Source organism: Prunus avium, chromosome 3, assembly GCF_965620075.1.
Source record: "Prunus avium chromosome 3, drPruAviu1.hap1.1, whole genome shotgun sequence".
NCBI classification, from domain to species: domain Eukaryota; kingdom Viridiplantae; phylum Streptophyta; class Magnoliopsida; order Rosales; family Rosaceae; genus Prunus; species Prunus avium.
In genome coordinates this window covers 4,885,726-4,900,312 of record NC_142286.1, presented here as the reverse complement: position 1 = coordinate 4,900,312, position 14,587 = coordinate 4,885,726, and the positions used below count along the sequence as shown (strand labels likewise).

The following is a 14,587-nucleotide window of genomic DNA, read 5'->3' as shown; positions in this document are numbered from 1 at the left end:
TGATAATTTGTTTTTTTTTTTTTAGCATAGTAAATTTGTCTTTAATATTTTCATTAAATGGTAGGTAAGGAAATCTCACATGTACGTGAAAATAAATACAATCTCTTTTTCTAATATATAAACAAAATAGTAAATTTGTCATTAATATTTTCATTAAGTGGTGGGTCCAGAAATCTCACGTGTGACGAATCGGCATATTTGGATTCACTCTCTCCCACCGGTGACAGCGTATGCTTTTCTGTGGGAATCTTCGATTGTTGATTGTTCTCGGGGCTTTTCGTTGTAATTTAATTTTGTTTCCACATTTTATAAATTTTTTATAAAAAAAACTCCAATCAACACAACAAAATATATAGTGTATATTTATATTTTATATTTACCTTCTTTTGTCATGGGCGCCAAACTTTTAGAGATATTGTGTCATTACAAGCATGTACTAATGACATATGAGGCATTACATTACATAAACGCGCAGCAAAACATATGTGTATCGGCCTAATAACAACACTCAAATTGCTATGAAGAGCCAAGATTTACATCCAAATTTCTTTGTGCATTCTTTTGGCAATATTAATAAATATTTTATCGTTGAAATGTGATGCTTGATCAGATTAGTTAACCATATGTTTTAGATATTAACAAAAACTTATATTTATTTTACTTATATAATATTCTCATATTGTACAGTTTAATAACATGACATGTGAGATTATGAATTCTCATATCGTAAATAACATGACATGTGAGATTATGAATCCAAACAACAAGAAGTTTCAAAATGGGGCTGACAAGGGTTCGGTAAGCCTTCCTTGATTGGGGGATTGAGTATTGACAGTAGGGCACAAGCACTGGCAAGGGGGCGTTTCAAGAATTTGAGCCTCCCCCTCCTTGCACTCCACAACCTTACTCTGCAGTTGCTCACCCTCTTCAGCAATCATATGCACCATCTCTTTCATTGAGGCAACCGGTCTCAGTCCCTACACACAAATTTAGATTAGCTAGGGGCCGGCGCATTTAATTTCACTATGTATTCAAATGCATATGTTAAGAACACACCTGAATGAATACAGCTGAGGCATCTTCTGGTTCCATTTTCTCAACCACATCAGCAGCCAGTTCCTGCAGATATCAGAAAAAAGGAGATCAGAAGAAGCTCAAACCCTAATCTAAATAATGTACTGCAAATACATTAAATATATACCCTAGCATGGTTGAGTTGTCCTTCACTCAAAGTCCTAGGCTCCAACTCAATAGAACAACAAACTTTAGCCATGAAAAACAATCTATCAAGAAAAGCAATCCAATTGGGTAGAAGTTGCTGGCCACATGCCAATCAAAACCAACAGTTTTAGTGTTACTATCGCTGTTCATAAGACTAGTCTATATATATATATATATAGCATATATTAAGACCTGAGCCGATATTTTAGGCAAAGTCACGGACTGTATATAGTGACTGACAGAAATTTGAGGTTATAGAGCAAAGAAGCTTGTTACATCCCGTGGGCTTCTGTGATAGAAATTGATGGCCTATTTTGTATGGTGGGTAATATATTAATGTAGGGTCGTGATTTAGTTGACATTTTGGTGGAGGATATAGGTGTTTTGTGTGAGCTGTAAGTTTGGTGAAACAACTGTAACGAGGGATCAGTAGCATATTGGTTAACCCTTCCATTAGTCTGGTAAGAGTTGAAAAGATGCATGATATAGGGTTTGCTTGATTTGATTTGATTTTGATGGATTACTTAAAAAGGGTACACTTTCTGATGTTCATGATATATACTATTGAAGAACTCTTTGAACAAGGAGAGTCTCACTAACAAGATTTGAGTGAGGATTTGATCAATCATAAATGCATAATTCACTCGCATGTTGGCAATCGAATCCAAAACTAAAATGCTCATACTTGATAGGAAAATTCATCTATTTAGCTCATAAAATTATCTGCACACATAGAATTGTACAAATTACAAAATTTATAAGGATTTTATGGTTCACCTAAGGTCATGAAATTATCTACTTTCATATATACGTTCATTTTTTACCTAATGAGCATAAGTAGCCCTTTCTATACAGTAACCTCCTTAGGGTCTCGAGCAAGAATGTATAGCAGGTATTTACATGCAACGGGTGTGTATAACTTTCGCAACATCTTCTCACATGCTAGTTATGTGACCACTTATTATGAGATAAATGGTGTATATACACTCGTTACATGTAAGTTTTTCTCCTTCATTATTTTCTTTGAAACTCTACGAAATTGATTCGATAGGAAAAGTTGTCATCAAGAGAAGCCTTTATGTTAACCAAACCACCATTATGATTGGGCGTTGTAATGTGAAAAGTAAAGGATTAAAGTGTCGAGTATGTTATCTTCAAAGGTAAGATCTCACTGAAATATCATTCTACAGCTCCCTTAGCCGAAAGGACAGAAGAGAATATTCAACCAATGCTCAAATCCCCAATGGGCCAAGCCCAAGAAAAGGCTTGAATAGGCCGAAACACCAGACCCATAATGGAATGACTTGGTTGCAGAAATTTGCATTTGGTGCCAAAATTGCCAAACCTTTCTTTACAAATTAGACCAGAATTAAAGGAGGACAAACCAATTTTAATTAGGATACTTCTTGGCTCCTTATCTGTAAGGAGATACTTATCCTTTTTGCGAATCACAGTTTGACACATATGCAAAAATAATTCATCAAAAACACAAAAACAAAAACTTATGCACACACGTCACACTGCTATTAACAGGAATATAGAAGCTCCTACTTACCTAGTAAGGAGGGGAATATTTTCCTTATAGTTAAGTGGCAAGACCTTTAACATGGTAATCATGTTGACCAACCAAATGCAGTCAAACTATACAACAAGGTTAACAAGAATAAACAACCAAGGCTAGGAGCCTAGGAGAGGAACGGGAGCCTACTGAAAGATAGCCAACTGGTTTTTTCGCATAGCCATGTGCCTGCTTAAGGTTAATGTGGGTGGTTCAAGAACAGCATATTAGTTTATGCTGTACTTAATTAAATAATCTTACTTGTTCTCTCTCTCTCTCTCTCTCTCTCTCTCTCTCTCTCTCTCTCTCTCTCTCTCTCTCTCTCTCTCTCTCTCTCTCTCTCTCTCTCTCTCTCTCTCTCTCTCTCTCTCTCGTGAAATCATGTTACTTGGGCTACCAAGAATTCGTTAAGTCAATGAAAGTTTAATTACCTTAATTAAGCTTCTTAATTAGTCAGATGATCAATTTACATTGCTGATCTGTTTCTTCTTCCCTTTTCTCTTTAAGTTACTCAGCAATCTGTTGTAAAGAGCTGGCAATTTGAAACCTGTTCTTTTGACTGCAAATCTGCAATGCACAAGCTTGGAGCATGCTTGGTTTTGTTTATCAAATTTGGTCAAACAATTGGGGGTTCAAATTCAAACCCAAAAAAAAGGGAAGAATTTTGTGATTTTTTTAAAATTGTTCCATGAAATGAATTGATCCTTTGCCAGATGTACATGTCAAAATCACACACAGGTACCCAAACAGACCACAACCTCATGCCATGAACAAAACCATCTGTTGGGCCATGTGAAGAGGAAGGTCACGTAGAATGGAGAGGTTCATGGGAAGAGAGACCTTTTCTTTCATGATGCATCATGCTCTTTTTGAAAAAGAAAAAGCCTAATCAGTCATTGTTTCTGCCCATTACCATTTATAAAGCTTTCCATCCATTTTATTTGGCATATTTTGTTCATGTTTCAAAAACTCATTTCGTGCTCATGTGGGCTTCTTTTAACATCTCAAAAGAATGTGGTCTCGCAATGCCAACTTCTTTTTTTCTTTTTCGAAACCCTTTTCGTCTCAAAAGAAACCCCTTTTCCTTTTCTGTCTGATCGATTAATTCCTGCTCGGCTTTTATCATTACCTTTATACTAATTATGCTTCCACCTATTTACTTTAAGATTAATTGAAGTTAAATACAATGAATACATGAATAAAAGCAGAGTTATCGATGGATTCATACTCAGTGAAGAAGACATGGCAACTATGAGAATGATCTTCTTTCTGCAACACCAGAATGTTCTTGCTATGAATAGGTTAAACACACTATACAACTCGTGTATTGTGAGAGGAGGGACCGATTCTTTTATATTGAGCAAACCTTAACACTAACTCTCCTATTATGGATAGAATAAGAGTTTAAACCAAACTAATATACTTAAGTGATTGAGTCCTAGTCAATATAAACATAAGTAACACGAGATTAGGCCAACTCACATAAGTCATCTCACAGTTACTTGGCAATTCTAAATTACCATATGCAGAATGCAAGGTTCTGATTCTTGATGAGTCTTGACCAAAGCATGTTATTACAATCGTGACACTCATTGCCATTCAATGTTATCACTCCACTTATGTTATAACATACGTTTTTGTAAAAGTCCAACACATTGCCTCCTATAGGCCATTTTACCTAACTTCCCATTAATAAACCAAAACATGTGAAATTGCTTGTCGCTCTACCCAAGTTGAACTTCCCTCCCATCTTAATTAATTTCTACGTGCGCAACTAATTAAGTGTGAAATTATAATGGTCATAATAAATTCACACCAAATAAATGGTCTTAATTAATTTCTACATGCTCAACTAATTAAGCGAGAGAGAGAGAGAGAGGCAAAGTCATAAAAAGGTAGCTATGAGGGGACAAGAAACATATATCATATATCTGGTTAAGAAATAACATGGGTGGGAAAGATCTTGGAGACAACTGGGAAGCAAAGCCATTCTGGAAAAAGAAAAAAAAAACAATTGGATATATTATCCAAAATATAATTAAACAGAAACAGATGCAGGCATGCACGTCACGTACGCCATGTGCTTGGGTTTCATCATCCACATGCAAACCCCCCCCAGCCTCCTCCACATTCTCTGCTCATTCAATTCAATCTGCTCATCATTCATATATATATATATATAAAGGAAATTAATTAAAATTAAAAAAAATTGAAACAATCATGCATATGTGGACATAGTTGTGTACTTTTGCGTACCCTTGTTCTAGTCTTCTTCTACGTACGTATATGATGTTTTGGCTTTTCTAGAGCATTATTATTATTATGTGTACCCCCATCTTCTTAGCTTTGTATGGCCTTTCACTTGGCATTGTCTTTCCATGAAGTGAAAGCCCCCCATTCTATTTTAATTTGCCTTCAGTTTTGATGTAAAGTGGCCATATCTATCTGTGCATTGTCTAAAGTAATCTTGTTCTCATTCTCTTCATTCCATTCGGGTGACTGCTTCTCAATTATCATTACATACCAACTAGTTCTTAGCTTAACGATATTTCTCTTTCTATACTAAAGAAAGTAGTCTCGAATATTTGAATATTCATTTCCCTTTTGATTCAGAAAAATCATCTGATATATAGAAAATGTCAAATATATCTATATATTTCATTAAATTTCCTAGTTTTAAGACATTCAATCTACTCACTCTCTCAACATAACGCGATTAAATTACAAGCATCACATGTGTGATTCATCTAATTTAATCTCAGTGATTACCTCCCTTGTAATCACAATTCACAACCTAGAATGAACATAACAAATTGATGAATATGAAGACTAATAATAAGACAGTGGAGCCCATGGAAGGGCAAATGTCTAGGATCGGGGGGACAGTTAAATCAGTCCCCAAGTGTACCTAATTCGCTGTTTAATGATCCCCCTCACATGACCCTCCCTGCACCATTTTTGCAAGCTTATGCACCATGCAGCAAGCAGCCAATGCCAAAATTCCCCTTCAAATTGTTTTATTTACTTTTTCTCTCCTCTTGCTGCTTGCATTGGTTTTCAAAGTTTTTAAAACGCACTTTTATGTAAAATGGTACGCACTTTTCTAAATTAAATTCCACCATTTCATAATTTCACTGAATCCCATGCTCTTCTTCTAGCTAGCTCCTCCTGCCTGCCTGCCTGCCTTATTATTCTCTTAAAATGCCCTGAATTTGGGCCCTCGATACTCACAAAAAGGTGCCCACTGATCAATCACAATTCTAGTTGCTACTCTTTTTGGATGTTGCTCTTTTTGTGCTCCAAAAATTTCTCGAGTTTGAGCCAAAGATTATTATTTCATGCAGTTCTCCATTGGCCTTATGATATATATATTTCTTCTTTTATGGATGTCCAGATGTTATTATCGTGTAGACACTATTATAAACATAAAAGAAAGCAAAAAAGGATAATAAAAAAATACATGACGTATGCACAATACCTAATAGTGTGGGATGCTTGAAAACTTGGACAAAATTGTGCAAATTTTGGTAGCTGAAAGTGATTGACTTTCAATCAATGAAAAACTAAGGAGGAAGAATTGACTGATTAAAAAAAACTTGGAATTTGGAGTTGCGAGCCAATGAGCTAGCTCCTCCTCATGTGCATGAGTGCTTTATGTCAACCATTTGCAGAAAGGCACTTCATCAGCACTATAGATGCTTCTTATGGCCCCATTTCATCAAAGTCGCAAAGCCATTTGTTTGTTTTTTGTTTTTTTGTTTTTTTTACCATACCATTTATTTGATGTTAATTTATCTTCAAATTCCGAAGGAAAAAAACATAATTAATATCCGTATCAATATTGTGGTAATATAATGTGATCGTTTGACAACTAACATACTATTACTAGATAATCTAATAATAAAATATTTTCTTGACACTGCACCGAAGCAAATGGCATTTCCTCTTTTTAACTTGTCCTTAACAAATAAACAAAATTTGTTGATTTTATTAATTTAACAAAAAAAGAAATTGAAAACAAAATGTAGGTAAAATTGATATTCTAAATTTGCCAAATTCGGCAAAAATAGAAAAGAAAAGTACAATACAAAGCCAAGCCCAACTTTCTCCCTTCCCCCCTTTTTTTGTTTTTTCAATTCTACAACTCTTTTTTTTTGCTCAATGACCATTACAAATTCAAATTTTAAGACGAAAAAATTAGCAAATTAAGCTAGAGAATTCTTGTTAAATTTAGAGAGGTGCACCCTAACTTATCCTACTCTAGCATCACTACATCATCCGCCGGAAATCGTTAACGTTATGGTGATGGATCAAGTACTCATCATGGACCCCGTTAGATACACCAAAAATGGAACTTTGACTAAGAAACTGATGCTGATGTGATCTATGGACCTCCTTTTGTCTCCGGAGCTCCAAAACCTTCCTATGCGAATTGGAATGCCTAGCCGACACAAAAGTGGGGCTCGCGGCGGGTCTGTACTCGGGCACAAGCCGGCCCGACTTATAGCGAACTCCACACGCGTTACAAAGCGTTTTTGGGCCCATGGGGCCAGTCCGCCATTGTGGGGTCTTTTCTGCCGCGCAATGGAGGCATTTCCGCCCCGAAGAGTCGGAACCCGAGTTCGAATTGCCACCAATACCATCTTTCTTCTTACACGTTGTCGTCTTGGGAGGCTTGATGGTGTCATTCGGAGTGATGAGGTGGAGGAGGCGCGTGGACCAGTCTCCGGGGGCAGCGCGTGAGCGCTTGCTTCGGGCTTTTCCTGGGAGTGGTGTTTCGGGGTGGAAAAGCGGTGCGTTTTGATTCGTTTCGGAGGATGAGGACGTTTCGGGGGTTTGAGGTTTGGTTGTGGACATGGACAGGAATTGGAGAGCTTGCAAGTCCTTCTCTGCTGAGAAGGAGTCTTCCACAAAGTTCGATAGCCATTCTAGCTCCGCCAAGTCATCGTACTGTAATCAAATTTAAATAACAAAAAATTAATCAAATTTGCACTGAATTTTGCAAATTAAGAAAAGTTTATTTCATAATTAAACATAAATTTAATGTCCTAATAGTCATGCATATTGCATGCAAAAGTTAAAAAGTAAAGCTATTTCCATCCTCTTTTTTCCTCCACTCCCTTTGAATAATTTGTCCAATTACAAATTTATCCTTGTACAAAATTGCTAATTATTTTGCCAATAAAATTTTCTCTGACATTTAATTGTAAAATTGACCTGTGGCTCATGCAAATTGCATGCAATGGCCAAAAATGAAGAGTTCATTAAATCCGAATGTACGTTAAAAATAGTGGTTAGGTGAAAAGTAATGTAATTAGAGTTTTACCGGAACGCAAAGGTCGCCGGAGAACTGAGAGTCGCCGAAGCTCCGGTTGCCGGAGAACTGAGGCTCTCCCCCGGAAACCGAGGAATTGCAACTGTCGACGGCGGTAACGGCGGAGGAATCGGCAGCTGCGTCCAAGAACCCGCCGTCAGCGACTAGAGCGTCTTCGTTGGAGAAGTCGAGGAGGTCATCGACGGTGAATTGGTCGCCGGCGGCGGCGGGCTTCTTCTCCGGCAGAAAGTCCGCGGCTCCAGCGTCGAAGTAGCCGCCGATGTAGAACTCCGGCAGTTCCATTAAGTGCAGAAATCGCAGTGGTTAGAGAGAGAGAGAGAGAGAGAGAGAGGTGAAGAAGAGAGTTTGTTTGATTTGTGTGGGTGAGAGAGAGAGAGTGAGAGAGAGAATGGAGGGGGGTGGGGGGTTTTGAGGAGTGAGGTGAGGGGCAGGAGCGTAAATAAGATGAAATTGGAGCATCATTTTACATGCAGAGAGGTTCGTATTAAATAATGAGGGGAAGGTGCTGGCCTTTTTTAACCGAACACTTATGAAACCCGTCACATGATCGCTGACACCACCTCCACCTTTGTCACGTGCTTTTTGGACCCACTCCCAAAACCCAACCTCCCCTCTAAATAAAGCAAGGCAAAGCTGAAAAAAAATAAAAAAATTAGAGGAATTTACTTTGGATTTCGGAAAAAGAAAAAAGAATGTAAAATATTAATATGGTTGACAAAAGCTTTTACGGGTAATAAATGTTAACTGTAAACAAACGGACCTTATCCAATTTACCAGCGTCAATTGGTCATGGGGATTAGCGTCGACTGACTCGGGGCCATCTGACTCAGTCTTGCAAACCTTCCATTTTTCATGTAGGAAAAATGTTAGTGATTATATCAATTTTTATACACTAGATATTGGCAAACAAACTTGGTTGAAAAACTGTATAGTGTTTTATTTGTATTTTCATATACAAAGAATCCCTCGAATAAATTTATTTAATTTATATCTTTATAGGAAGAGTGATTCGACCGTCTAATTTTCAAGTTTGAATTGATAGATCATTTTTGCAAAAAACCACAAAAATTAGAAAATATTGTATCGTTTGATTAGAATGTAGTCGTTTGAGTATTTCTTGAAAACTATTGTTCTTCTGTTTATTTCATCACAACTAGATGTCTTAATAGTTTAAGATATTTTTTTGTTTTGTTCAAGAATAATTTATGATTATTTTTTTTTATCAAAGAATACTCTATGAATGAAAACTTGAAAAATCAACAATTCGAATCGTTAAATTATAACATTAAAATAAGCTTGTTATAATGTAATAATAAAATTGAACATTTGGGCATAAAACTTGGCAAAGTAAGGTTTTCCTAACATTTGAATCCTCAAATCTAGGAATGTAGTAGCACCTAAGCCATATCAATCTCCTAGAAGAGTGAATTTTGGACATTGTTTATAAACTATATTGCTTCAACTAACAGCCTTACTCTTGGCTCTAACTAACACTTGTACAATTTTATGCTAAGTAACGTTATCTCATAACAAACCCTTTTTATATGAAAGGAAGACAGAATGAGAGGCTACAATCCATCAAAATTTGCGTATAATTATTTTTAAGTTTTTTTTTTTGAAATTTAGATTAAGGGGTTCGAATTTGAGACCACTAATCTGCAGGCAAATGCTCATACCACTGAGTTATAGACTCGTTGGCTAGATCGTGGGTTATTAACTAGTAAATAATTGAACTATTTTCTAATTCATTTTGTACATTTGTTGGTCGATTTTATAACATAATAAAAGCTATAGCTCTTCCTTTTGTGTGTTGGTAGATGAATTGATGGATCTATTTAATTTAAGCCCAAGTAATTTGGTTTTCATTTATTTTCGAAGGGGGATTTTAGCCAACAATTAGCACCAAATGGTGAAAAGAAAAATCCAAAATGGAAATCCTCAAAAGATCATATATGGCAGGCAGGTAAGATTAAATCATCAAAAGTGAAAACCCTCCTAAGTGGCCACGTGGATGAGATCAAGACCGTTATTTGATTAAGTGTCGAGCTGTAAGCATCGTGCTTAAACGTGGGTGGGGAATATAAATAATGGGTTATGATGGGGCAATAGCAGCAAATAGGGGTAGAAAGTACAATTGATTAAAGTTAAAATATTGCATAAATCAGAGGGGGAAAACTTAAATTAAAGTAAAAGCACAATTCCCAAGAGCAAAAAATTATTAGGAGCGGAGGAAGTCCGGCTGTAAACTTGGACACTATTGGAATGGAGAGCCTTGGGAGGAATCACAGCGACAAAACCTGGCAGAGATCGATTCTGCAGGGGGTTGAAAATTCATCATTAATTTGTTTTCATGTTTCTTTTTTCTCTTCATAATTTATGCTAATTACTTTAGTTTTGCTGCCATTACTTATCTAACAATTTGACATTAAGACTAGTGCTAAGGCCGGAGAGTCGCGGTCGGACGCGTAAGTGATAACTATCTAGGCATCGAGTAACTTGATTATAAAAAAATTATATAATTTTATTTTAAATCCAATGGCATTTGTTAGGCATAAAATGAAATTAGGTTGCATGTAATTGGGGGGGCTGGTAAAGTCCACGTGGCTGGAATCTATTCATGACGAGCCCACCTTCATGTGGTGCTTCCTTCACACGTGCAATATGCTTAGCATGTCTAACACTAACATGGTAGCACGTGTGTGGTGGTCTCGTGCCCGTCTCCTTAGTGCATGGGCTTTGAACTTGATTAATTAAGGGGAGGGAGCTTAATAGAGCGAGTGAGTGTATTGAGCTTTAAGTTGGTTTTTGGAAAACAGCTTTATGTTGCTTGGTTGCTTCAAATCTAAAACCCAAAAAGGGCAACCAGAAAAAAGCCTTCTTGGGTTTTAAGCAAGCTTTTCCAGCTCAGATGTATAAACTTGAAACTCTATTATGGAAATATACAATATTATTGGTATGAGCTAGGGTTAAACCCGAGATTGACGATAAGATTTCAACAAGTAGCGTTAAACATTATATATGTAGCGCAAGAGGCTTGTAGCTCAAAACGATTAAGAGCATTTACTTCTCCATCCCGAAGTCTTATAATTCTCTCTTCCTCAATATCTTTTGTATAAAAATAAAAATAAAATGTAGCATGACATGCATAAACCACACCCATAGGGATACTTACATAAGACTTGCATAATGCTCGTTGTCTTTGAAGATACACAAAAAATTTTGAGCCCAAATGAAAAAAGTGAGTAAGGAATTAATAGAGCTACAAAGTACGGCCCAGACCACTAACAGTTTGAAAGGGCAATGCCTTCATGAAAGAACAGTTGGGTTTTTGTGTGTAATGTTTCTAAAGCAAATTATAATTGCTCAACTTCCCATCAGTTGGATTTTTTTGGTTTCAGCCTTTAAGACTCAAATTGCTTAACATGCAGTGTCCAATTCAGACCATGTTTGATGCATTTCAATCACTATTTAAGCTGTTCCAAGATTATGACAGAATAGTGTTATCCAATTTCAAAATTAAAACATAATGAGAAGAGAATTATCACCAAGCATAAGAGCCTCACACGATAATAGGTAATCTTTCAAAATTAAAACATGAATAGCAGCGCCAGCTGTGCTTAATTGCCATTAGGAAGTTCAAACACAATATAACTAGTTCAGAGAAAGCAGTCACCAATATAACTATTTCCGGCAACATTTCGGTAATCAAGCGGAACTGAACATCGAGGGCCAACTTCGGGTGGTTGCCCATGACAAAGTATAATTAGAGTTAAGGTGTTTCAACAAGCAAAAGTGTCTTGATGTTGAAACATTGAGGAGAAAACATGTGATGTTTGGTGTCAAGAGAAAAGGTGTTCAAACTAGGGTTGATTATGAAGTTGAACAAACGTCACAACAAACAACCTTGCAATAACTTTGAAGAACGAAACATAAAGCTTTTGATTCTCAACACATGGTTACAAAACAATACACAAAGAAAAGAAGGTGCTGCAGCCTAGAACTTATCCTCCTCCTACCCTTAACACATGGTGATGAATGACCATGGTATCCCTTCACCAATTTTGCACTCAAAGAATGGCCCCTCACATGTTTTGATAAGTAAACCAATTCTACAATACTCAAGTCATGCCATCAATTTCGACCAAAAAAAAAAAGTCATGCCATCAACATGAACAACAAACTCCCAAGGATATTAATAGAAAGTACAATATAGCATGCTGGCAGAAAATGAAGTCGTCAATGTGGCACCACACACGCCATTTTACAAATGTAGCATACAAACAAGCAAAATGTTAGAGTGGCAATGTGCAATATGCTGCTGCAACAAAATTGATAGAGAATGGAAGAAATAAGATCATGCAAATCAAACCTTGTCCAAATGTCAACAAAACCAAAACATTTATAATGATCATGCTGCATATTCATAAAGCTGCATCTCCAGCAACACAGTAGTGTTCATCAGCATCACCAATCAAGAATGATCAACTTTATGATAGTTAGATCAAAGTCTTAGTATATGTTCATAAAGGAGGTTCAGATATAATCCGCTATAACAGAAGCAAACTTTTGAAAATATTCTACGGCTCAACTGTTGTCACTTGTTGCCACTCCCCGTCTACTGCTTCCTTCCATAATGTTACATTGTTGTTCCCATCAGCCACGGCTATTATGTTTCCAGTCAGAGACCATGAGACCTTATAAACAGGTGAATTGAAATCATGCAGCACCTTACCGTCCCATTGATCCCCATCCTTGGCCACAGTCCATATAATAACTTTCCCATCCTGTGAGGCACTGGCAATTGTAGATTTTGGCAGTCCCAAGTTGGGTGCCCAAGCAACATCCCTAACCCAATCAACATGCATTTGAAGAGCCGGAAAGCAGTCCAGCTTCCAAACCCCATTACCAAGCTTCCACACCTTTACAGTATTATCACAACCACCAGAACAAAGCTTCTGAACAGGGTTAAGCAAACCAGAACCAACAAGAGCACCAGGGGCTGTTGAGGGAGCCCATGAAACAGAGGTAACACCAACTGGGTGAGCTTGGTCAATCCTCGAGGTATCCCAACCACCATCCGCCCTTGCAGTGAAAACCGAAATGTTCCCATCAGAAGAACCGCACGCCAAACAAAGACCGAGTTCATGAGGAGCCCAAGCAATCGAGTTGACAGACGACTTGTGGTCATCAAAAACATGGGCCTGGATCCACTCATTCTGATTACCTTCCTTCCACAGTATAACACGCCCATCATAAGAACAGGAAGCAAGTAAAGACCCGAACTTGGGGTGAGCCCAAGCAACCTGCCAAACAGGTCCCTGGTGACCAGTAAGGGTTGCGAGATGTTGAGAGGCCGAGTTGCTGACTCCAATTATCTTAACGGTGTTGTCCGCCGAACCTGTGGCAAGACGCTTACCATAGTAGTCCATAACAACATCATGGATAGTGTCTTGGTGACCAGTCTCAACCTTTAGTGCAGGCATTTCACACACTATGATGTATATACTGTGTCAAACATTGTAGATCAATAAGGTAGCCCAAAATGAGATAAACAATATATATATATAATCTTCTAAATTCGAATGGGTTCCTCCAGGAAATCCCAAATCATCTGGTTATGAGATATTAATTTTTTGTTTTTTTTTTCTCAAACCCATCTGTTTACTTGCTGATCACATTGGAGAAAATTTATATAACAATGAGTTTACGTATGTTCACCATTAACAATAGAGCAAATAACCAGACGCAATAAATCAGTTTGTATCAGCAGCGCAATCTCATAAATAAAAAATCCCAGATTTTTACATAATAAAATTATGCTGTGAACTGAGATAAAAGATGCCCTAATCGATGAGAGCAAAGATTAGACGCACAAAATTGATTAAAAATTCAAAATTCTTTTTTTACACGGATTCATACAATGATCTTAGAACTAAAACAAAAACAGCCCAAACGAAACTTGTTACAGAAGAGCGTAGTGAGAGCAAGAGATCTAACCCGGGAAGCAAAAATTGCGATCTGAAACGACGCAGTTTCGGGACGAAGCGAATTGCTCTGACTGCTGTGATGCGAACGAAGGAACGACGGAACTCGAAAACAAATAGACTTCCCTTCCCTCTCTGATTTCAGCTTCCTATGCTTTCAACGCTCTGCTAAATGAACAGTTAGTTAGAGTGTGGGCCCGAGGCCCAAAATTGTATGCACTGTTGAATGGGCCCACAAAGCCCATCCCGTTAAGAGATGTTGCCCATTGGGCCTGGCCAAAGTTATTAGCCCACAGACAGACTTCAAAACCACGCAACATGTGGCATGAGTGCACGACAGGGCCGGGGACGGCGCCGAGCAAATCGCCTCCACCTGAATCAAAAGCCATCATAGCGTTTGTTCGCCACGTCATGGCTCCGTTTCTCGAAGTCATAGCCTTGTTGTGGGCCCCGCCATTTGCTTGTCGGGTCATGCCTTGTCTCCTCTCG

General features: G+C 37.6%; 2 protein-coding genes and 1 pseudogene across 3 annotated transcripts; all 3 read right to left on the bottom strand.

Moving 5' to 3' along the window:
* Positions 1 to 635: 635 nt before the first annotated feature.
* LOC110760771 (uncharacterized) lies at positions 636 to 1,381 on the bottom strand. Its single transcript, XM_021963093.2, has 3 exons — positions 1,202 to 1,381; positions 1,057 to 1,119; positions 636 to 977 (listed from the first exon to the last, which is right to left on the bottom strand). Exons 1-3 carry the CDS (start codon positions 1,271 to 1,273, stop codon positions 774 to 776), a joined length of 339 nt encoding a protein of 112 aa, XP_021818785.1. The 5' UTR covers positions 1,274 to 1,381; the 3' UTR covers positions 636 to 773.
* A 5,409-nt stretch (positions 1,382 to 6,790) lies between these two features.
* Positions 6,791 to 8,512, bottom strand: LOC110760746 (GATA transcription factor 9-like). The gene is made up of 2 exons (XM_021963065.2): positions 8,106 to 8,512; positions 6,791 to 7,729 (listed from the first exon to the last, which is right to left on the bottom strand). Exons 1-2 carry the CDS (start codon positions 8,394 to 8,396, stop codon positions 7,049 to 7,051), a joined length of 972 nt encoding a protein of 323 aa, XP_021818757.2. The 5' UTR covers positions 8,397 to 8,512; the 3' UTR covers positions 6,791 to 7,048.
* Positions 8,513 to 12,493: 3,981 nt separating this feature from the next.
* On the bottom strand, positions 12,494 to 14,268 carry LOC110760766 (protein transport protein SEC13 homolog B pseudogene; annotated as a pseudogene). Its single transcript, XR_015834782.1, has 2 exons — positions 14,112 to 14,268; positions 12,494 to 13,619 (listed from the first exon to the last, which is right to left on the bottom strand). The product of XR_015834782.1 is annotated as a protein transport protein SEC13 homolog B pseudogene (transcript).
* Positions 14,269 to 14,587: the final 319 nt, after the last annotated feature.

Bases quoted from the DNA above. Each gene is read 5' to 3' on its own strand.
- LOC110760771 (XM_021963093.2), bottom strand. From the start codon at position 1,273: ATGGCTAAAGTTTGTTGTTCTATTGAGTTGGAGCCTAGGACTTTGAGT. The intron at 1,120-1,201 runs GTATATATTTAA...TGATATCTGCAG, and splicing joins GACAACTCAACCATGCTAGG to GAACTGGCTGCTGATGTGGT. The intron at 978-1,056 runs GTGTGTTCTTAA...ATTTGTGTGTAG, and splicing joins CCTCAGCTGTATTCATTCAG to GGACTGAGACCGGTTGCCTC.
- LOC110760746 (XM_021963065.2), bottom strand. From the start codon at position 8,396: ATGGAACTGCCGGAGTTCTACATCGGCGGCTACTTCGACGCTGGAGCC. The intron at 7,730-8,105 runs GTAAAACTCTAA...ATTTGATTACAG, and splicing joins CCGGCGACCTTTGCGTTCCG to TACGATGACTTGGCGGAGCT.